At 33.2% G+C, this 24,762-nt stretch overlaps 2 protein-coding genes across 18 annotated transcripts in view; one reads left to right on the top strand and one right to left on the bottom strand.

The window, feature by feature from the left end:
- The first annotated feature begins 2,278 nt into the window (after positions 1–2,278).
- LOC148607935 (uncharacterized) lies at positions 2,279–17,912 on the top strand. Of its 17 annotated transcripts, none has more exons than XM_088546774.1 (8): positions 2,279–2,787; positions 7,378–8,324; positions 9,650–9,808; positions 11,269–11,358; positions 12,266–12,334; positions 12,777–12,848; positions 13,723–13,788; positions 16,977–17,912. In XM_088546774.1, the coding sequence occupies exons 2-8, from the start codon at positions 7,549–7,551 to the stop codon at positions 17,851–17,853; spliced, it is 2,109 nt and encodes a 702-aa protein (XP_088402900.1). In that variant the 5' UTR covers positions 2,279–2,787; positions 7,378–7,548; the 3' UTR covers positions 17,854–17,912. The 17 variants fall into 17 exon arrangements, with proteins under 17 accessions (XP_088402900.1, XP_088402903.1, XP_088402908.1 ...); XM_088546777.1 differs by lacking the exons at positions 12,777–12,848; positions 13,723–13,788 and adding exons at positions 14,557–14,625; positions 15,354–15,407 and having other exon boundaries at positions 2,281–2,787; XM_088546775.1 differs by lacking the exon at positions 2,279–2,787 and adding an exon at positions 3,273–3,416.
- Positions 17,913–23,863: 5,951 nt separating this feature from the next.
- Positions 23,864–24,762, bottom strand: part of LOC148607934 (leukocyte receptor cluster member 1 homolog) — an 11,653-nt gene continuing 10,754 nt past the window's right edge. The window contains exon 7 of the mRNA XM_088546794.1: positions 23,864–24,163. Within this exon, the coding sequence (XP_088402920.1) occupies positions 23,882–24,163 (282 nt within the window). The 3' untranslated portion in view covers positions 23,864–23,881. The remainder of the gene's footprint in view (positions 24,164–24,762) is intronic.

Genomic DNA, 24,762 nt, shown 5'->3' with positions numbered 1-24,762 from the left:
TAGTAATCTTACATCAGAAGAAAATGTTACGCGTAACCTTTGCGAACATTGTGTAAATTAGGAAAGTAATTGGCAGACCCATAAGACAGCAAAAAAATAAACTTTTATGTACACTTTAAATGTTGGAAGTGTCTACGTTCTGTGTACCTCAAATATATTACGATTAACGGTTTAATTGTTTCTCGATGAAGATTGGTTTTTTACTCTTTCGTCGACATTTTGCTTTTGTTTTGTTTTGTTCCCTTTTGTCATTTTGTGTTTGTTTTGTTTTGTTTTGATTTGTCTAATGTTTGCTTTGTTTAAGTTTGTTAACTATCCGTTCGAATCGGGATCCGGCTCCATGAAGACAAAAAAATAAATTGAGATTTTCTTCGAATCCTTCCTCAACTCATACTGCGACAGTCAAATCGATTATTATTTAAGATTTGACGAACTTGAAACACAGTCCAGAAACCAGAAGCAATGATATGCTGTAATACATGTATGTAAAGATGTGCGACAGTCATCATAGGTAAATCCTTGAAAACGTTGATTACATAAAAGAAAAGAAATGGGGTTTAATGAAGCGTCCATCCGCACCTCCCCTTCCTTTTTCCTTCACTTTAAGAAGCTCTTGATCTGTAACTAATTATATGTGTACGTAAAGTGTACTATTGGAAACCATTAAAAAGGAAAACCTATTCAGTTTACCTATACAACGAGGGTATTTCGTGTTCATTATTCAGCTTACCTATACAACGAGGATATTCCATGTTCATTATTCAGTTTACCTATACAACGAGGGTATTCCATGTTCATTATTCAGTTTACCTATACAACGAGGGTATTCCATGTTCATTATTCAGTTTACCTATACAACGAGGGTATTCCATGTTCATGCTAATTTAAAACACAAGGAAATCCCCCATAGCTAACAATAACGACCATCCTTAATCTGAGCAATATATTGTCATAACTCGATAAAACAGAACATTGTTTAAGACCCTACCAATTAAATCGACAATATGTGTTGTATTATTTATTATGTTTAGTTGTTATTCAACGATTTTCATCAGTAAGTCATTCACGTGACCTTTTCACATTTTGGTTATTGATATATCATAATAAAGACATTGTTACACCTCAAAAATCTCTTTATATGGCGAGGCTCCATAGAGAGAAATTTGATCACTTTAATGAAGTATCGAATGTTGCAATAACCATTTTGGTCAGATGAAATGTCAAGTAGCAAAGACAAAGTTTTACATGCAACAAATTAAGATTGGGTGTAAACTAAAGACAAGTGAAATTATGAAACATTTCAAATGCGCTGTTCACAATATACTTGAGCCTATATTGTTTGGGATGGATTTTTTTTTAAAATTATCACTTAAAATGGACGCTTACCCTTTTGGTACATGTACATCTGGTCCACTCACCAAGTTTTTAGTAAAGTAGTTCATTTATGCTTTAGTCTTTGCGCGTATTCTTTTTAAGTTATTTGCGTTATTTATGGCGTTTTTTGTATTTTCTTGATTTAGTTGCTGTTTCTGATAACCAAAATACTGTTTCTCGTTTTATCATGATTTCCTCATGTTTTTTTTTATGAAAATGGGTCCCTTTTCCAGCATAGAGCAACACTTTCTTCTTATTGAACCAACAAAAAAAAACCATTGAACCACACATTAATAAGGCAAAGAAAGTTAACTTTAACTGAGAACATATTTCACACTTCTTATATCTGTCGGTCGGACATCTTCCCTCTATTAAACTTTTGTACAGTTTTGGTACAAATGACCCAACGATGGTCATGAATTTTTAAATCGGAATCCTCCTCTAGTATATTTCTGGGTAATATAAAGAATTGATAGTAAATCTGTTATAATACCTGAATTAGCTGCAATAAATGATTCATTAAGTTTTTAATAAGTTTCTACTGCCATTAAAAAAACAATCCACTGCATTTATTTGGTTAAAACGATGTAGAGCCTGATATAAAATCACACCTTAATTGGTACCTTTTATAAGGGTTGGATCAGGTAGTTTGTAAAAGACACCTGTCTGACTCACTTTTATTCATTAATGAAATGTGTATAAGGCTTGCTTAGATGTACAAGAATGTTGATATACTTTTTAATACAAAGTATACTGTACTAGTTAACACATTGGTTAAGACCCTCAAAGTTTGTGAAACATGATGACCCCCAAGATAGCATGTATCAGATCGTTTTAGTCTATAATTATAATCATTGCAAACACAACAAACTGCAACGATTAAAATTTCACTTCAAAATGTTAATTTAAATACCCACCATTGTTTTATCAAAAATGGTCCACCTATTTTCGTCAAAGGACTGGGTTCTAGTCAATACATTTATGTCATGTTAAATGACAGTTTGTTGCATATGTTTGTTGTTGCGATCTATCCTTAAAACACTAAAACACAAATATGAATATCTCGAAAATATGTCGAAACTGACACTCATTCGTCTCAAACGTAGCTGATAAGGTGAAATAGAAAGACTTTCCGGATGTATTCCTTGACTATTATTGGAATATGAAAGTGGAATTGTGCTTCATAGGGACAGGCACATGTTACTTGAACATTGTTAGTTCGGACTGTATTAAAAGTGCAGCCTATATGTATACATTTTTGTACACGTTGATACATTATTCCAGGGAAAATTTGAAAAAGCATGCATTTTGGTTCATAAGAGATTAACTGAGTGGAAAGGTTTGCTGCTCCATGGAATTATCATTTACCGCTGCAGACCACTCATTGAACGATTTCATACCAGTAGATGCAATGTAAGTTTTTTTATACTCTGAATCATTTATTTATCCACATGTGTTTCAATTATCTTAAATGTGTTTTTTTTATATACATTAGACTTCAAACGCTGCTTGATTTGCAAAAAAATAAACTGACTGTTTAGCTTAACAGGCTTTCTCAGTTTATATCTCGACACATATGCAGTTTGAAGAGAATGACTATATACATATGCACACAAACCTATTACAAAAATAATGATAAAACATTGCGAGGCAAAATATCACGGTGCATTCTTTTGGTTTTAAATTGTTTGAAACAATATCAACAAAATGGTCGGTATAGTCCCATTTAAACTATATGCAAAAAAAATAATTAATTCTTTCATATAATGTCACAAGAAAGTAGCATGATTCATTGAACATGAAAGAAACGTTACAATAAACCTCTATACGTCCATTGTTTACTTTTAACAAACCAAAACATAGTTTGGTCAGGAACAAAACAATTTGAAACCGATTGTTCTAAATAATCAGCTGAAATGTGATAAACATATCAACTACATTCCCATGTTTCCAATGGTAATTTAACAATGGACTTTAATTTCTAATTAACGCAATTGTCTTGCATTTTTTTGGAGATGTTTATTATGTATCTATTCAACTAGGTAAGTACACTTTGAAATTACTAATCTATTTTAATTTAATTTAATTACATTCAAACGATCCAGAAATTTCGAAAAATGGGGGGATGGGGGTGGGTTGAGAAAATGAATAAAGTAAAATTTTCCACCAAAAAAGACCACTCAGACGCAGTGTCTCCTCTTCCCGATCGTTATTTGCCCACCTGTTGCTGTCCTATTTTACAGATTTTCTTGATAAATCTTACACATAGTACCTACAAGAAGTATACCAAAATTTTATAAAATAATTAAGACTCATTTTTATATTTTCATACGGCTTGTATAATCATGAGATTGAACATAGTTATCGTTCTAGAGTTACAAAATATTGCTTATGTAACCACGAGCTGGAACAACTCTTGATATACATGTAGTTTCAGTATTGCTTGTCATACTTGTATTGTTCAATTACATCTTTGTGTCGTTTCAGTAATGCTTGTGTAACAACGAGATCGAATACATCTTTGTACAGCTTCAATAGTATTGTCCGTTACACTTTATTTCTGTCCTTTATAAACGACCACTAGTCCGTGCTTTTTTCACTCTCTGGTGTTTATTAATATTATGTTTGTATGTAGCCTTTGAGACAGATTTGCATTCCATGGACAACGGTGAGGATATTTCATATCTTTACAGATTTTTGTAGCCAACAAGCAATTTAAAACTTATTTTAAAATCTATTGAATTTGAGGGGCTGCAAAACTGTTTATCATACTCGTCGTATAACTTAATAAACGAATAATATCCAAAAATCTTGACTGTCATAAAACATTACAAACTGATGGAACGAATTGATAAACTAGTGGACCGAACCAACTAAATGTCAATCTGTCACTTTCTCTTCAAAAGAATGTTAGGCAATTACTGTTCGATTTTTTGTCTTATCTTGTTTGTTGGTATTAAGATGAACCTTTGATCGATGCACTAGAGTTCGTGATTATTACAGTAATTCTAATAATTACAATATTGTGAATGTATAGACTTAATAGAGGACTAGACATGGTTGAAACAGAATTATTTTACCAATATATCAATATTAGTCTGAACTGAGCCAAAGTATAAAATACAGGGTAGAATGATTAATGAGTGTTTGAATTCAAAGAGATTGTATCGCCTTTAATATTACAAACAGTTTTGAAATTTTAAGGTCTATTAAAAAGAAATTTATTGTTAACGATCATTGGTCAACTTTAAACGTCATTTGTTCTTCCTGTTTTGTTTTGTTTTTTGTTTCGTTTTTGTTTGTTTGTTTGTTTGTTTGTTTGTTTGTTTGCTTTTGTTTTGTATGTTTGTTTTTGTTTTTTTGTTTTTGTTTTTTTTTTTATTTTCCCCCGAGATTTATGGAGCTTCGCGGGATCAAAACGTTTTTGCGACTGGATTTATTCATTCGTATTTTCAATATTTTCAACCTAGGAATTCCTATACCTCATCATATTTTAATTACAATCGAATCTTTTTTGTGATCCCCAACCCATGACGTTCATTTTTGAATATTTTTAGAAAGAAAAAGGAGTCCAGACTATTGTTCGTTCGTTATGCGCACATTTTGCACAAACTTAAAAGACTCTTAATATCTTGACCAACACCTATCTAGAGTTCGACAGTAAAGGAAAACTATTGACTAAACTATACGACAAACGCAATAACTTTTCATTCCGTATTGTCAACTTTCGTTTCATCTATGATCTATGGCAACATCCCTTCAGCACCTGCGTATGGAACTTTCATATCACAACTCAAACGTTATGACAGAGCTTGTCATAACTATGCAGACATTTTGTACCGCGATAGACTGCATACAGTTAGACATCTGATACAGTGTCATGTTGCAATGAAATTGAAGTCATCACTTCAGAAGTTTTATGGTCGTCATGATGAACTTGTGGATCGTTACAGTGCACCATGAGAACGGATTTTTTTTTCAACGTGTCACATAGAATAGGTATGGTGAATATGTCAAAGACACAACAACCCCACCGGTATGAAAATGTCATCCCAAGGCCACCGCCGCCTTAGTTTTCCTTACCTCTTTCCCTTACCCCGAATTGACTTTTTATGAGCAGCTCGGCGGGTTTCTTGAAAAGCAGAGGACGCTTACCCATGCTCCTAGTTTTTAGTGCAGTCTGGGTTGCTCATTAACTTCTGTTGTTTTGTACGTTTCATTTTGGTAATTTATGTTCTTTGGTGGGTGTGTGTGTGTGTTTTCCATGTCAGGTCTTCGTCCTTGTATTACATTCGTTTGATTTCCGCTAGAATCTTTGTTCCCTTGATTACTCTTGAACCCTCTGTATCTGACGATCCAGAGGGTATTTTGTACTTCTCTTTCAATAGTTTTCCTACTTTTTAAAATTAAAATTTTAATGATATTAAGCCATACTGCATGTGTACCACACACAACGGGGTGGTATCGATTTAACAAAATGAGCATTGAATTTTTCATGTGAACGTCATCGATTACCATTAAATTTTATTCAAAAATGTTTCTCAATATTAACTCTATGTATCTAATAAGCTGTTTCAGATGATAAAATATATAGTTTATGCCAATGCATACTAATAAATATTTCATTTGTGGATTTTATTATTAAAAGTGCTGATTCCATGCTCAGTAAATATGAATAAAATTCTAATAGAAATTATAAAACTGATTAAAATAATAAAAGCGTTTTATAAAAATATTTTAAAACTATTTAAAAAAGATAATTGTACAATAATCGATACTTCTGCAGACAATTACCAACCTGTTACCGGTCAAGACTTTATTTCGTAACTAATGACCGATTTATCAAACTTTATTTTTGCAACCAATCATCATGTTTTTTTTAAAGTCCAGATGAAAAAAATATCAAATAACACTCCAGTTAAGAATCATGCAAAATGTGATTCGTGGTTGGAAAGAATACATATTTTTATTTTTGTTTTGCCCCCGCTCCACCCACCCCCTCGTTTGGATCGCCAGTTATGCACGTTCTTCTTGATTATACTCCTTACATTGAAGATCAACTGGTCGCCCTCTTAAAGATAGGAAGGGAATTGAGAAAGATAACTGACTGTTCATTAAGTTCAAGAAAACGAGTCTTTCAATAATAGTCACAGTTTCCTTTCATGTTAGCTTGTACTTAAAACAAGATTTCCGATCCACGAACCCCACACACTCAATTTGATACATTGACGAAACATGGGAAGTAAATTTTGACAGGTGAATAGTTTTAAATGTACTATATTAAAAACAATTCAAACATCATTGAATCGGTTTACATTTCAAATGAAAAGATTAAAATTTTAGTCATCAAATAGATTTTTACACAAAGAATCGATACATGTTTATATCATAGCCATTTATACTTGAATCCCAGGTGTCCTTAAAATATGCTTATCTCGCCCTGGCTTTACTATATATAAAGACATGGCCTTTTGTGACGAGACTTTATTAAAGGAAGGTGTAAATAATGTAGTAAAAAGTCTAAAGTAACGTTATAAGTAAATATATAAGATGAGATGAGATTGTCGATGTACGTGTAATATAAATCACTAAATTGATTCTAATGACAGAGGTCCTCGTTGAATGGATTATATTTTAGAAGTGCTTAAAAAGGAATTAGGATACACTTAACTGTATGTTCGATATATTTTCAAATTGTTTTTTTTTTATTATTATTTATTTTAATTTCAAGCTAAAATGTGTTTTCGGTTGATATTTCGTGATAGTTAAGATACAAAATACGTTAAAAGACACTTGTAATTAACAGTATTTTTATTTGGTACATCCTTTCTTTAACAATGATTATTACTCCGGACAAATGGAGTTTTACAACCTACTTATACAATGAAGTTTTGCTACTGAATAAAATCGCGTCATAACCCATTAACTAAGCTTGTTTGAGTTTAATACATATGTTTTCGCTACATGATTTGCAAATAGCATATTTTTTTCTTTTTATTTCAGAAATGAGATTATTTGGTGTGGAGCATTTAAGGCTTGCCAATGCAGAAATAAGTGCTTTACACATTGACAATGATAAAGATTTTACTAATCAGATTATTATATTAACCAAGCACTTCATTGCTGGTTCTCTGCTTGCATAGTGTATTTCTCAGATCAGATAGACCACCGTCCATGGCATCTTCCGTATTGGCAGATATTGGAAGTCAATTGGAGACAGCAAAACAGAATGGTTTCCGGAAGGATTTCACTTTTAATATGGCTGATTCAAAAGACATTCAGAAAGAAATAATCCGGAAGGACAAGGACATTTCGTTCCGGCTGACAAGTGAGCAGCTAGCATTAATTGAAACACATAACAACGATGCGATAAAGTCGGGTAGAAACGGGTATATATCCGACGGTGGAGAGGATTCTGGGACAGAATTAGATGGAAAAGAATATCGTCGTCACTCAATCGATCGGTCGTCATATTCTACGCGAATGTCGACGTCAGAAGATGAAACTGACATTACAAAAACAAACTATGAACACTACGATCCGGAACGGTTTGAACAAATCGATAATTCCGTAGAAGAAGACGATTGTAAGTTTGGGAAATCTACGAACAAAGCTGCAGTGCAAGAAGTTTTACATCAAGGTGCTGAAATTCGTCCGAATGTTAGTGATGATTTTGGTGGTTGGGATGTCACGTTCACTGTAAAAAGTTCAAAACCGTCGAAAGTAAATTTTCGGAGACCATCCAAAACACTACGTGTTACATCGGCTTTTCCGCGACCGACCACAGAAACAAAAGATACACTGTTTACCTTTAGACATCACGAAGACGTTTCAGACCATATAAAGCAGTACCGAGAAGAACAGTGTGTACAGCAAAGATTAGCAAAAGATGGCGATGAAGGAATATTGGTCCCAGATCCTTATGCTTCAAAGCTTAAAAATAATATGTGGTAAGTTGGATTAAAGGCAATACGATCTAGCATCTGTTGTACCAATACGCCTAGATCATGCTATGATAGTGTTTAGTGAGAATTTTAATCACACGTTACCCTGGGTGGCAAAGAATGACATTCATAATATGAATCTCTATTCGTTTTTTTTATTAATTTGTTTGAAAGTGAACCAAATCCCCATATAAGGTTGAAAGTCGTCGTATAAATCTCACAGTGTCTTCATTAATACATTACGTGACACTAGTAAATTAAAACAAAGTGTTCAGATCAATATCCGTTGATAAATGTGCATTTATTACCACTAAATTATTTTCCGATAAATTATAAAGCACGGGGATTTGTCAAAATTGACAGAACATATTAGTCGGAATATTTCTTTTGGGCTTTACTAGATTGACATAACAAGTTTGCTCCTTAGTAGAAACCTGGGGATCATGTCATATTTCAAATTCGATTTACTGGTAATAAATACACCACGGCCAAGTTACAGAGTGACAAATTTTGCATTTCTCAGATATTATTCAAATTGTTTTTAGGTGTTTTGTTATCGTACATGGCCGTTTAACAAATTAATGTTACCATGTGTTCATTATACAACGATAATGTTAGCCGACTACGATAGGTCTTTGAAAAATCGAAACTTGTAAGCTACACAGTCTCCTCTTCTTTGGCGCCAAGTTGAAAAGATAAAATCTTTGATCAATTGGTGTATAAAAGGCCCTATCTCGATTGTACATGTATGAATATTTGTTGTTTATCTTGGCGATGAGCTAGTTGAATACTATAGTAAGTAGAATTACATGTACCACTACAAACATCGTGTTAAGTCTTCTTGATTCACGCATTGTTACTTGATATTGGATTCAGTGCCTTTAAAATTTGTTTCTAATAATTTTATTAGCTATAATTATCGAATATCATAATAGCTACATGTAGTATAAGATCAGCAACTACCAATGTCGATGATCTACCAGTAGAGGTCTTGGTTTGCATGCAATTACAGATTTTTGACGTTTCACTGGTATTGGTCTCTTAAATTGATTTATGGATATGCATCCATTGCCAATAAGCGTTGACCGAGTATTAGTGAGACGTCTATCCAAGTCATGTGCACACGTTTTTATGTAAGGCTGTACTTTACAGGATAAAATTTCGAAGAAGACCGTCTGGAGTCTTGCGAATACATGTACGTCAGTTTTATTAAGTATCAGAATTTTATTCTCAAGTGTTTCATAAAGTATAAGGATTAGGAGATAAATTAGGATTACCAATGAAAGTAATATGGTAGGGGTAACATTTTAATATATCTAACATTATTACAGTTTGCCTTGTCAGAAATGTAAAGGACGTTGTAAAACATACTACAAGATTAAGGGGATTCATAGAGAATATTTCATCAAATTCGATTACACGTGTAGATACATATTTCAACCAACCATGCTACGAACGAAACGCATAAGAAAGCGGAATAGACGTTTTCGGTATTACGTAGTTTTTGAAGGGTTTTATGGAGGATTCGGTAATAAGTACATGTAGTTTTTGAAGGGTTATATTAAGTATTCAGCAGTACGTACATCTAGTTTTTGAGGGTTTTATCGAGGATTCGGTAATACGTACATGTAGTTTTTGAAGGGTTTTATTAAGTACTCAGTAATACCTACATGTAGTTTTTGAAGGGTTTTATCGAGGATTCGGTAATACGTACATGTAGTTTTTGAAGGGTTTTATTAAGTATTCAGTAATACGTACATGTAGTTTTTGAAGGGTTTTAATAAGTATTCGGTAATACGTAGTTTTTGAGCTTTTGTTAAGCTTTTGGTAATGCATAGTTTTGACGGGTTTTTATCAAGGGTTGTGTACGGTAGATGTAGCATTAATGATATGTTCCTCGTTTTATCTTAATGCAGAGCTTCGGTTCTTCTCATTTTCACTTGGTTGAACCTTTAAGAGACATTGTTTTCCACAGAGTGATAGCTACTTTTCACCTTACACATCGTTCCATTAAGAATATGGATTAAAAGATAAATTAGAAGTATCCGGTTCGTCTTTTTACTTGTTTTATTTTTGGGGGCTCAATTAATTTTCTTTTGTGTAATATGATATGTTCAAATATTTTATTATAGAAACCCCTATTTTTATTCGGAATATTTTACCCTACATTCTGCTTGGTATCTTGAATTGACAATACATTTTACAGGATATTATTGGAAATGAAAATATTGGAAAGTTAATTCTTAACGGAACTTTCAATTTGTTTCAACCTGATGAAAAAGCTCTGTTTTATGATCCATTTTTAAATTCAGTAAGAGGCCTTTTTCTGTAATTTTGACGACGATCTTCAATACATTTGCTATGCTATCTGCTAGTGATAGAAAAAAAATGAATGGTTTTCTCCGTGTCAACTTAAACAGGTATATTCTTCATTTTTTATCATAAATATAAATGAAAATATGGGGAAAACAACAATACACTCTTAACTGGTCCAATTCCAAGCATTAATCTTCTAGGAAATGCCTATATAACTTAGAAGAAGGAGATTGATGTAGTAGCTGCCTCTGTATTTCTCTTTTCAAATTTATCAGGTTCATCAAATTTGTATACAGATTTACTAACTTTCCTGGGACTAACAAAACACATACCTAACTAATGATAATACTAAATAAATAAATCTATACGATAATGTTTAAATACAAAAAGTTGTTCATGTCGATCTTAATTGTAATTGTTTAGGTCAAGGAGCTAAAAAGGATATCAATTACTATGCTATTTTTGTTCTGTATGTGTTGATTTCTTATGTTTTTACCCATTTCTTGTCTTATTTAATACCATTATACGTGCTTTGTTTATTAATCTGACTGGTGTTGTCGTTAGTTGTATTGCTTTGTTTGTTAATCTGACTGGTATTGTAGTTAGGTGTATTTACCTTTTATCAACATTTTAGTTCCATAGCAGAAAACTGCGATTTCCTGGCTGTTTACTCCAGTAATTCAAAAGACAAGATGAGAGAATCGAACAAAGACAAAGCATCCAGGTAATTACAGATCAATCTTATCATCTTCTCTATATATGATCCCCTGGTAACATTATACAAGTCCATTTAAAAACCAGGCAGTTCCTATAGGTATAGTGATACATCAAAACGATGTGTGCAAAACCAGATTCATTGTTGCTGAATACATTCACTTCACCAGAGAAATACACATTGTACACTTTAAGTACAGACCAAGGCTGTAGTGAAAATCTCCTACAAAAGTTTTATTTCTTACGAAAGTAAAACAAAAATTTCAATTTTCCTTACTATTTCTGAACTATTTTGTTATGTTATTTCAAAAGTGTCTCTAGCTATCTGTTGACTGCACTGAAACAATAGAATAATTCAGGTGCATCACATCGGCCTGGTTTTTACGTGGACATATACTTATAATTCACACACCATTTATATTATTCAAACACATAGTCAGGTGTTGCACTTATTTGATACTCGACACTGCACCGCCTAATTCGTGATCATGCTAGATATAAATCAAACAATACAGTTACTGTGGGCAATTCATCTATGTCACAAGTACAATTTTAAAAATTGGTTTCAGTCGACATTTAAGCACAATTTGTTTTTCTTTGAAAAGGTGAAAGGGGACTTTTGAGGACAGGCCAACAATATCTACATTTTTATTGACAATCCAATCTGTTACAAAATGGCAAATCAGTAATCGTTCGATGTCTAAATGCTCCTCAAACCGCGTGCACTCAAATATCACCTTAATCCAGTGCTTAAGTGTTCCCCTTTCCCACCAAAACACCGCACACTTTCGTATACATGTACAATATATCACATGTGTAAACTATTTTTTTTATCAGTTGTTCATCCAATAATGCAGTAGCGGTATGTTAGTGTCTTTTACAAAGTATAAGTCAATAAGTATGTTTCGGTATTTCAGTACGACGTCGCCAAGGTCCAGACCGTCGTCCTTAATATACTACCCAACCTATGATTCCGACGACGATGGGTAAATGTTTTGTTCATAATTTATTATCTCTTCACTCAATTTGCTTATTATCATTATTGTTTTTTTGTTTTGTTCTCATCGATTTTATTTTCGTTTGATTGATATTTAACTCTTTGCTGTTCAAAGACAAATGTGTTTGAAGTTTGTCATTGTATATTTTATCGTCCCTTTTTAGAATTACTGGTAGTAAATGTTAGTTTTCGGTTTTTATTACAGTTCACAGAAAACATATTTTTTCATGATTTTTTTTATTTGAAATTAAATAGTTGTTGACTTGTAAATTATGTAGAACATTTTCCATAGAATCTCGTACTGCGACCAATAGTTCTGTAGAAGGTAACACCGTAATAGTTGATCTGAAGTTTGTTTTGTCAGCTTTAAGATTTGATCTTCAGAAGTACATGTATGTGTGTATATTAATCGTTTTCATTTTTTCCAAAAGACTGTTAAATAGAAAGATAGAACGTCAGGAGCGACCTAAATCTTTGGTGTTCTTCCCAACACCTGATTCACGGTATATTTGTTATATACATTAACATTTTCATTAACTAACGGCTCGTGAAGAAACTTCTCAATAAGATTAAATGAACGGTAAAACAGACCTTAAAATAACTAAATTTCTTAAATCGCATAATTTGAATATTGTTCGACGAGAAAAAAAAATCGACTAAATATTTGTTGTAACCAACAGGATAAAAATAACTTGTTTCTTCATTATTTTGTGGGATGTTAAAAACATGTAACTTTCTATAATGAAATCTAAATTAAGGTTAGTTAACTGGTCACTGTGAATGTCAGCAATGATTCTTTTTTAAAATATTGGTGACACTTTCACCATTCATTTACGAGTAATTTTGATTTATAATTTTGTTTAGCAGAAACTTTTTGCAATAAGATCCTATACATGTATTTGGACCCATCAGAACAAATTGCGGTCGATTTCAGCATGTAGTAGTATATATGCAAAAAAATATTCAAGACTATACAAAACCCAAAGATCTTCATAAATTACAATCCAGTGGTGTTAAGGACGGATCCTTAAAGTTATCAAAAAGGGTTCGATCCGCGGAAGGTTATAAAAAGGGGGTCCGATCCAGAAAATAAAACAGAGGGATCAGGCCATTATTTTCTCATTTTGCCCAACGTTTACACAATATTAACGAAATTTACCAGCGAAAAGGGGGCTTGAACCCCCCCCCTTTTCCTGGATCCACCACTGACTGATTATAGAACATCAAAATACACTCTATGGAATAAATGTTACATTGTCATGATTTATGATTGAATTTCACAAATAGTAAGCATATAAAAACTTTACATGTATAGATGTCAGCAAATTCCACGCTAAATTCAGACATATCGTTTAGACTTTTTCACTAATCTTACAGGACGATTCTACCAAAACTTAGAAATTCTACATTAGTATGTAGTCAACTAAAGTCTGATATTACTAGGTATACAGCATGATCCCAACTATCTCCCGAAATTTTCTGGAACTGTAGTATTCGATATCCCTAATATGTCTGCTTTCATTTATTTTATTGCATGTTGTCAAGCTGTGTTGCTTTATGTGGTCTGTTGTTCATCTAACACATAATTTAGTTATAATGTTATCATAAGGTTGAGTTGCAGATAAAAGCAGATTTGCCTTTGTCTGTTCCGTTTATTTCATCACGGAGAAGACCAATCGGGAACCATTCGCAGTCATTCTCGTTGCACAAAATAAAATTGTTATTTTCATGGCGAAAGTGGCAGAGAAAAGTTCCGATTGGAACGCTACAATAGCAGTATTTATAGAAGATGAGCGTCGTTAATTGTCCAGTTGAAAAACAATGGTGGATTCTTAAAACAATGTTTTCTGTGCAGCATTAAGGCTATATTTTGAGTCGTTAAATCTGTTTCTAGACTAAGACCTGGTACTGTTGAACTAAGGATTTCTGTATTACCTTGTCATAGTCTACAACTGTTTATAGTAAAAGTTGCAAAAGATTGATAAAAATCGAGCGTGCAATTATTTCTCGCTTTTATGCAGCATTGCTCGCAACATTGATTTAACGTAGAATAACTAAGTTTATTATAACCTACAATTTATGGTACCATATACAGTAGGTGCTTGCCTGTCAAGACTTTACTCAGAAAGAATGTGCTGCTTCGGTTGTTGTTAGTTTGCTTGTAATCTTACAACCTAAATATAATTTCTATCTTCAACATGTAAATTTCAGTCCAGCTATCGTGACTTCATACAAAAGACCAGAGTCAGCTGTTCATACTAAGAGTGTGCTAAATGATCGGTAATGCGCCTGGTATAGATAGCACCGAGTCTGTAGTTAGTAGAGGTTGCAACATACATGTAGTCAATAGTAATAAGTTACAACCTTAGTAAAACAGAATCATTTTTATATGCATGTACACATACATGTACGATATACATGTAATGGAATGAGAAATTAGCATACTATTTATTGCAGATTGAAGAATATGAAAATTGTCGCGCGGTATATTGGATAAAAATTAATAAATACAATTTATTTTACAAAATAAATTAATTTCTATTACATTGTTGTCGAATTACACTTTCACCATTGTAATTGCATGCTTGCATATGATAAGGTTACAGTTAAAATAATTTGTTTTCTCTACCTGGCCCTAGCTCCTGGCTTTGAGTAGGCACTGTAGGTAGAGAAAAATATCCCCCCCCCCAAAGATCATGTGATCATGTAAAAATCCCGATCAAAGAAGTGAAAACTGTTGCTTTGAAAATTTTTTAAAATCTTGTTAGAGAATGGCGATAAAATTTTGGTACAACCAATTTTTATGGGTAGGTAGGGTAAGGGGAAATAAACTAAATTTTAATTTTGATCCAATGAAAGAAATAAACATCGACTCTTTTAGTTGCTATACGCGACATTTCGTAATTTCAGAGACTAGTCAAAACTAAAATTGTATGTCACTTTGTTATCTAGAATTGAACATATCAATTTTTACGCGCGATAATCAACATTCTTTTGGGATGTTTCAGGTATCCTAAAGCAAAACTTAGACCATATTCAGAATCATGTCTACCTAAAGATAGGTACTACTATTTTTATTGTGAAAAAAAAGACTTTTTATTGATTTTTCTTTCAACAGTAGTGGTTTTAGGACTTGGATAGAATATTTAGTTTAGAAATTACAGTAACGACTGAGCAATTACAGCGAGTAAAACAGTTACATTCCTTGAGACGTTCACATTTCCCATTTTAGCGTTCGTGCATCGTTTATCGTGCGTTTAAACGCACGCTGAGAGCGTTCGTTTATCGTGCGCTTAGTGAGCGTTTACCGTGCGTGAGGGTATCGTGCGTGCGGGAAACGTCTCATGGAGTGTAACTTATTCAGGAAATAGCGTTTCTATACTGAATGGTCATTACCTGATGAACTATCTGATGTAGTTAACTGAACAACTAAAAAGATGTTTAACCTTATTATCAAATTTCGGTTTCAAATGCCTATTTAAGAAAATAAACTTACAATTTTTATATCAATTTATAATTTTACTCGCTGAAAAAAAAAGACTTGTTTACCTTTATTTCTCGCTTTGGAACCTTGTTGTATCACTGTAGTATTAGACGATGTGTTATTAACATTTTATTATCATCGTTGATGTATTTTGGTAACAAGATAGATACCAGCTTTCGTAGATGGTCATTTGTGACCAATGTTCTCCATAGGCGGAGCGATCGAAAGGTTTTAAGAAGGGGTCAAGGTTATTAATATACTTGCTCAATTTTTGCACGAAATAAAAAAAAAATTGGATGTCCGACCCTTGGAACCCTCCCACTGCATTCACCATCTGTTCTTTCGCATGCGCCTGATTATTTGTTTCTTTCATTGTTGATTCATATTGGTTAGCTTATTAGTTACATTTATTACACAAACTTTTGACATACACAATTTGTTTTGAAACGTAAATATCAAATACCTTTTCAGAAATCAGGTTTGTAACATGTATGACACTTTTTTTTAAAGGAAATATTAACATGATTAATTCCTTATTGTGTATAGCTGTATTTGCTTTGTACCAGGTCGGTAGTTTTTCACAATAGTTGGACAACTTAAAAACAGACCTACGATTCAATGTAAAGATAAAGGGATTTTCTATCACCTGTTTTTGATTTTGCTTTTTTAGTTTTTAGTTTTTTTTGTTCTTGTTTTCATTTGTTTTTTAGACAAGCTTTCTTCGACAAATACATAAAATCAAGCTATTATGATTTATGAATTGTTTTAAACATATTGTGTTCTTACTATTTCAGGATTTATGACTTTGCTTTGTGTTTCAGTAGTTCTACATAATGTGAATAATAATTATGTTTTATAATGGAAGTATAATGTCTTGATATTATGCCACCATGGTTTTAATTTTCAAGATAATTTTGGTATATTCTACTTAAATACCTTTTCAATGTTTATTTTATATAAAATGCAGTGTCACGTAACTATTATTATATTCTGTGAACATTGTTACAACTCAGTTACACCTTAATTACAAATCTACCATGCATTTGTTCATTTTTTATATGTATGTCAAATTAACTTAACGCAAGAATCAACTGCCGAGGTTTAAAAACTATCATACTAATTTGCTTCTTTTATTATTTTTTTTCAGTGACTTATCACCAAGCAGTCGACAAAGTTCCCGTCTCCAGCCTCGTCCTTTAAGTGATCACCCATTTGTTGTTAGAACACTCACTGTCAAAGATAGGAGTAAAACATTGAATTTGGCCCCTGTCCGAAACCAGGACAGTTCCGGAAATGACCATAAATCTTTCCAACCAAACATATCATTAGAACATTATTTGAATCTAGTGGTACCACATCGTGAGCGCCAACTTCGCCGATCTAACAGTAACCTATCAAATTATAGCACTGATGATAAAGACGATACAAAGGGACAAAAACCAGCGCTTCATAAAAAGAATTTACAATTGAACATTACTGGGCCATGTGATCCATGGACGCCAAAATTCGAATTTAAACGCAGTCCAAGTCGAGGCGCCATTGCCTTGCCAAACAAACCTTCTATAGGAAGTGCTGGTAATTCTCAAAGGAAATCCTCATCACCAGATATTAACATGAAACAATGGGTAAACAGACCAGAATATGGCCTATCCCGTGCAAACACATACCACTCTAATTATTGCCAAAAAAGTGACACTATTGATAAAGAATTGACTGTGAACGCAAAGTCTTCCAGGAACCCACCGTATGTTCAGAGAGTCTACGGACAGAGATACAGGTGCTGTGAACGTATTCATGCGCTTATTTCCTCAGACATTGAAGAAGCCAATAGAAGAATAAAGGATAAGCATATCAAATTACCAGTAGATAATTTGAAATGCGAGAAACCGAGTCCTTTATCGTTTGGGTCTTTTGGTATACGTAGGGGTATGACGCGAGAGGAGAGCTCAATGGCGTTAACGTCGGTACATAAACTCAAACGCGAAGGACGTCAAAGAAGATTCAATTTGTCATTAGTGAAATAGTTTAATTCAATTTTGTTCTGCAGTTGATATTTTTTTCAATATATTTATAAGCCGACTTATTAATTTGTCTCTTGGTGAACAACTTGAGCTTCAGGAAAATTCATATTGCTATATATATATGTTAATGAAAAAAACAAAACAAAAAGTAAACGATAAGAAACATAAAAAAACCACTTCATAACACATGTATATTCTTTCAGCCCCTAAACCTTAAATAAAAAAAAAGAAAAGAACACAAAAACCTTTCTTTCAAAACCGGTTCAAAAGTTGTGTCGAGGGCGTGGAGGGTGTGTGCGTCTGCACAATATTTGCAAAATGAGGGCTGAATAATAATATGACAAATTTCTAAACATTCCCTCCAATAGAACTCGAGATATCTCGTAGAAAACATTCCATTCAGCATCACTTTAATAGAAAAGCTGAGGATGCTTACCCTACCGCTGCACCTGGTCCATGCTCCCAGTTTTTAGTGAAGTCAGAGTTGCTCATTTGCTTTTGTTACTTTATATGTATGATTTTAGTTACTTTATGTTCTTTGTTGTGTATGTCCGTTTTCCATGTCTGGTCTTTGTCCCTGGATTGCATTCTTCTGATTACCGCTATAACCTTGGTTCCCTTGATTACTCTTAATAGTTACTATATCGTAAGGTTAACAAGAAGTAATGTATAAGCGACGAACCTGAAAAAAAGAGTCATAATGCAAAAGCAATAGCATCCCCCAACAGAAGTTGAGAAATGTATTAGAGAAATGTGAAGCAGACGGACGACCAAAGTGATTGCAATATAGCGGTTTATTTATAATGTAAGTCAACCAAGTAATTACTCTCATTTGGTGGGTCAAATAATCTACTGAAACAACATTTTCGGCTTGCTGTGCTCGTCAACGTACGTCTATCAACTTTACATCCTAGATCTGCCCTTGTAAAAATCTCAACTTTTCCCTTCATAATGAGCCAAAAATCATCTGCTTTATCACTCAAGTTAATGATAAAATGATGGACCTATTCGGGTGTTTTCAAACAAGCAGTGAGTCTACCTGTAGCAACTAATTTTGTCACTCTGCTAGCCGATCTGGTGAAAACAAATTGGTCAGTTGCTTTCTTTCTTAGATGACGTTCTGTCACTCGACAATCCAATAATAGGATATGTTTTACATCACACCTATACCAGGCATCTTGATATAAAGGACACTGCATGCACAGACATCCTCTGTCTCATACCTTGTAATGTTACATGTACATGTATTAGAAATCAATGAAAGAGGAACAATACTTTAAAAATTATACGACAAATCCGGTGACTTTTCTATTGAAAATTGTCAATTTTCCATTTATTTGTGACACCAGTCCTCAGCCCCTTTGTTTGGAGATCTTTTTATAGCACAACTCTGACGTTATGCATGATACTCTGAGGTCTCAAAGCTATGTGTGTTTTTGAACTGTTCTAAATTTCTTACAAATAAGCTATTAGAACAAGGTTAATTAATATGTTGTCACAAGAATAAAGCCAACATTTCAACGTTTATGGTAAATCTCATGATGTTTATCATTGTACATCAAATCAGCATGTAACTTAGACATTTTCTAAAAAAATATATCCTATGGCCTTTACAGTGTGAGGAAATAAGACATGTATGATGCAGTATAGCAATTAGTTGCTATATTGCTATATCGTTTTATTTCGAAGTATCAAATCTGAATAATTCAATGTCGTATTGTTATAAATTGGGCAGTTTTTTTCGTAATTATACGTGTAGTTGGCTAGTTGCTTGGGGGTGTAACCCGCTTCCTTTGAGTTCAGCGTACGGCCTAAATTTTGGAACGAATTAATTTTTTTACAACTCGGGGTCGAGTGTCTTGCGTCCGGTACTCGCATGCGGGGGTACTTCGTACGCTTTAAAAAGTGGACCGAATCCCGCGTACGAAAAGTGGGGTTATACCCTCTTGCCTTGTCTTCCGAATGCCCACTCAATGTTTGTACTTGGATGTTTTAATGATTAATGGTTATTTTTTATTTCATAGACCTTTGAATAGGGCTAAATATGTGAATTATAACACAAAGACACATTGAGAGATTTCTAAAATATTTTGGTAAAATGGTTCCCTTTTTGACGAATGTCTATTCTTATACACTGTTTTATCATTTTCCATTTCTGAGTTTTGGGCATGACCAACACATAATGTGCTTGAAAGCAGTGGTATTAAGTTGTGCAAGGACTTCAAATGCCACTTTCTGGGTTGTGGGGCAAACAGAAAATTAAAGTAATATAGAGGCTTTTATCTTCAAGGTATCAGGTTTTTTACCTGCGATCTTTTTTTTTATTGTAAACAAAGATTTGAAAAAAGAAAAATAAAAGGCTGATAAAATATATGATAGGTATTTTTGTATTGTACATGTTGTCATGCTAAGTCTATCCCATCAAATAAATTATCTAATGTAGATTTGATTCATAAAATGCTTCGTGTGGTGCAGCTTGATACGCCAGTTGAGGCTAATCCCTTAAAAGTTTTACCAAATATGGGCACAATATTGAAGCTGTATACAGCTTTGAGTTCTGATAGTATTTAAATGTGTAACACAGGCTAATATTTTGCCTAGAATTGAGGTAGTCAAATAACTTAAATACTTGCAATAAGACTTATTTACAAAAACAGACAGACAGACAATGGGATTTCGATACATCCCAATATCTTGTTTCTGGAGGGTGTATGATAAATATATATTGAGAGCTTATATCAAAGGAAATTAAAAATTCACAATGTTATGACAATTGGTGGATTCACTCTTGAGTTAACGGTAAGTCCGAAAATTGCCCTAGTTTATGTGAATAATTATGAAGTCCAATAACTCAAAACCTGATACCGGTAAATCCAAAATGTTTATAAATAAATCATAAGGGAGCTTACATTAATAGAAAATCATGAAAGTTTCATAAAAATTACCTTAAGATTTTTCACTTTATTGTGCTAAAATGGGAAATCCCCCTCTTTCACGAATACAGTCCCTTCACTTGAAAATGGAGGATAAAGAGATTTACAACAATTAAAAGGGAGCTTACAACAATAGATATAAACTATTTTCCAAAGTTTCATGAAAATGAGGCAAACGCTATTGAACTATAATAGTTCGAAAAAAGGTGAAATCCCCACTTTTTTTTGATGAATGAAGTCAAATAACTCTAAATTATAAAAAACGATCTTTTTACAAATTGAAATGGAAATATAACATAAATATAAAAAAGTAATCAGGGAAACCAAGATTCTAGTGGAAATCAAAAGATAGTAATACATGAATAAAGACCAGACATGGAAAACAGACACACACAATGAAGAACATAAAATAACCAAAATAATACATACATATGTACAAAGTAACAAAAGTATACGAGCAACTCTGTCTCCTCTAAGAGGCTCACAGGAGCCCGAATCGCTCACCTGGTTATTCTTTTCTCTTTTTTTTTGCCTTTCAACAGCGATTACTAAACAAGGAGTCGTCCAACATTTTTTATCCAATACAGACTTTTGTAGGCCTTATAATAAAGATCCTTTCGAAAATCGAACGAATTTGGCTAAGCCTAACGGTTTTGGCGATGTATGAGAAAAACTTCTGCTTGACTCCTTTGTTTCCATATGCTGAATACCCTAAAGAATATTGGAATATTCATGAAAAATTTTGGTTTAAGGATAAAAAATTCAGTTCTATGCAGAATACCCTAAGAAATATTCATACAAAGTTTGGTTTTAATTGGTCAAATAGTGTCGGAGGAGAAGAGTTTTGAAAAATTGTTAAGGGCGACAGACGACTATGACGGCGGACGCCAAGTGATGGCAATAGCTCACATGGCCTTCAGCTATGTGAGTTAAAAACAAGGACCATGGACCAGATACACCGGCAGGGTATACATCATCTGCTTTTAAAGAAACACCCGCTGAGTTGCTCATAAAAGGTCAAGCCCAAGGTAGACGGAAGAGGAAAGGAATACTATGATATATTGAACAAATCAGTTTTCATGGTACAGATGGATACACCGTATCAACATAACCCTGCTCCAGAACATAATTTTAAGAAGTCTAGAGCGATATAAAAGAGCATAGTTATGGCAAGCTCTGGCATAACGTATGAATTGTGATATGAAAACTCCATACGCAGGTGTTGAAGGGATGTTGTCACAGATTAAAGGAATGTTGACAATATGAAATGAAGTCATGTTTGCCGAACAGCTGTCCTTTACCATCAATCTCTAAGAGTAGGTCAAAGAGATGAGGCTAACTTCGCATTGTCTGTAGTATCCTTATTCTCAAGATTTGAGATTTGGGGTAGATGCAGTATATAAAATTCCTAAAACTAGGATTGTTTAACAATAATATCTCACCTATGTAGCTAAAACTGAGATTAAAGGATTTAGCTAAACGATGTTCCTTCTTTTTTTGGATCAGATCAGCTATAAAGTCATTCTCATAAGAGTGAAGCAATATGAGTAAGTAAAGGCACACAAATGTTCCTTCCCACTGGTATACTAACCATATGTTGAAAAATGCGTCCAGCACACTTGACAAATATGTTGTAATAAAAAATTCAAGCATTTTGAAAACTTCTTTTTCGGTATATTTGGAAGATGATTTGGAATTGTTTTTTTCACAAAGTATGAAGAATCTCTACCAAGAACTACATATTTGTATCTAGCTGTACCGTCTTTTTGGAGTAACCACGGGGGTTCTTACTTCTATCAAATATGCAGCCCCACTAGTATATAACCTACACTAGTGGGGCTGCATATTTTATAGTGGGAGCTAGCCCCGGTGGAGTAACAACAATGCATAATGTTTTTGATTTGGGATTTTAACTGAGTAAAAAACCAATTCACCAAAGTTTCAAAAATCTTGGTGACAGCACTTTGGAGTTATTGTTTCAAGTGTGAATGACGGATGGACAGAGATCAGTAAACCATGTCACAATGCACTCAGTCTAAAAATAAGACAAACTATAAACAGGAACTAAAAAAACATAAATAAATTGGAATAATATAAAACAGATCAACTTGCCACAGCTAAATAAAATTACAATGTTTAAAATCATATCGTCTGGTGGAATCTAAGAAATCTGTTAACAAAAGAAAAATGAACATGCAGACTGACAGACTGAGAAAGGTAATTGCAAAATTGGGGTGTAAAAACACTGACAAAAATGTGAACATCATATTAAAAATGAATTCCAATCAATATATAGTATTTAACTAGGTATAATGATGAAAATGATGTCTTGTCATCACTAAATTTCAACTATAGTAAAAGAATACTTACAAATTTCCCAACTTATGTTACGGTACTAACAGCTAGTGAAAAGTAAGGTACATTTACATGTGTGAAGGGGAATGTATTGAAATATGGATTGAAGGCTTCACAAAACTTCACATTAAAGCTGAAAACAAAATTTTACATTACTTCCATAACCTTTCCAAAGTTACTACTAACAAACTTTATGAGAAAGAACTGACCACATGAACAGACAACATACAGCAGAAAAAACATAATTTCTTTCAACTTTGGTTTTGAGGATACAAATTAATTTTAGAGTAGACATGACCACTTTGTTCTCCTTTTTTAAATTGTGGGGATGCTTTAATTTGAAAGTACTAGGTACAACAGGTGCTTGTAATTGTAGTATGCTGTCTTATGTTGTTTTCATATGTTGGTATCTGCTTAATATGATACATGTGATACTGATGAAAGTTGCAAAAAAAGAATTCTGGAGATTGACAGAAAGGTTAGAAGCAGGTAATCAAATTACCTGACAGTCTATGACTTATATTTAACTTTCACATATGAGGTAAACAAATATTATCATTAAATATTAAAGCAGTTTCACAACGATTGGAACAGAAGATCATAAATTTGGATTAAAATAAAATTAGAATATTGAGAATGTATGTTCATGATTTTTACTGTATGTGAAAAAAATGTACTGCAGTATATGAATGGGCTTGCTGGATAAGGACAGATCAACTCAAAACTAAGTATCAGAATCTTTATCAGTATCTATCTTTAGGAAGTCTAACAAAATCAGGATTATATTGAGAGTTATATCCCCTTTTCCTATCATCCATCTGTACCGCTTCACGTTTCTCAGGTACTATTTCTCCTCTGTGTCTAGCAATTAGTTCCTCTGTACGTCTCTTCTCTTCTGCTTCTCTCTTCAGCCTCTCCGCTCGCAGTTGCTCCATTGATACACTTGATGATGAACTTTTTGTCCTTTCTTTATCTTTACTTTTATGTTTGTGTTTCTTCTTCTCTTTATGTTTGTGTTTATGTTTCTGTAAAATAAAACAAACATACATGAATAAGACTTTCGTTTTTTTGATTGCACTTGTGTTTATGTTTCCATAAAACAAAATAAAAATGCATGAATTAGACTTTAGTTTTAATCACAATATCTAAAACCTAATGCTAACAAGTGATATTCACCACATCAAATCGTAAGTACCGGTACATGTCAAAATAAACTGAGTTGTCAAACAAGAATTTATTAGCCCCAAATCCCCAAATCAAATCCTACGATATGAAGCACCTACAAAAAGACTCTGTCAAAATATCAAGGCAGTGTGACAAGTAGTTACAGAAGAAACTGTAACAAAAATACTCTGATGGACAGGTAGAAAAATAATATGAAAATGAAATTTTTGCTAAAAAGTTAAGAAAAATTGGTATTAGACAAGACACATTTATTGAATGATATGTATGCAAAGCCACTGGACTAAAAACAAATCATTATCAAATCTTACTGAGAATCGTACAAAAATATCTGTTGTTTATTTATTACAATTACTTCGGGGCACCTGGTCCATGCTCAAAGTTTTTAGTGAATTTCTATTTCATGTATATGCTCATTTACTTTAGTTTCTTTCATGTTCTT

Source organism: Perna viridis, chromosome 9 (genome assembly GCF_037379345.1).
Source record: "Perna viridis isolate PV_CMFRI_1.1 ecotype Kerala chromosome 9, ASM3737934v1, whole genome shotgun sequence".
Classification (NCBI taxonomy): Eukaryota; Metazoa; Mollusca; class Bivalvia; order Mytilida; family Mytilidae; genus Perna; species Perna viridis.
This window is presented reverse-complemented; position numbering and strand designations above follow the sequence as displayed.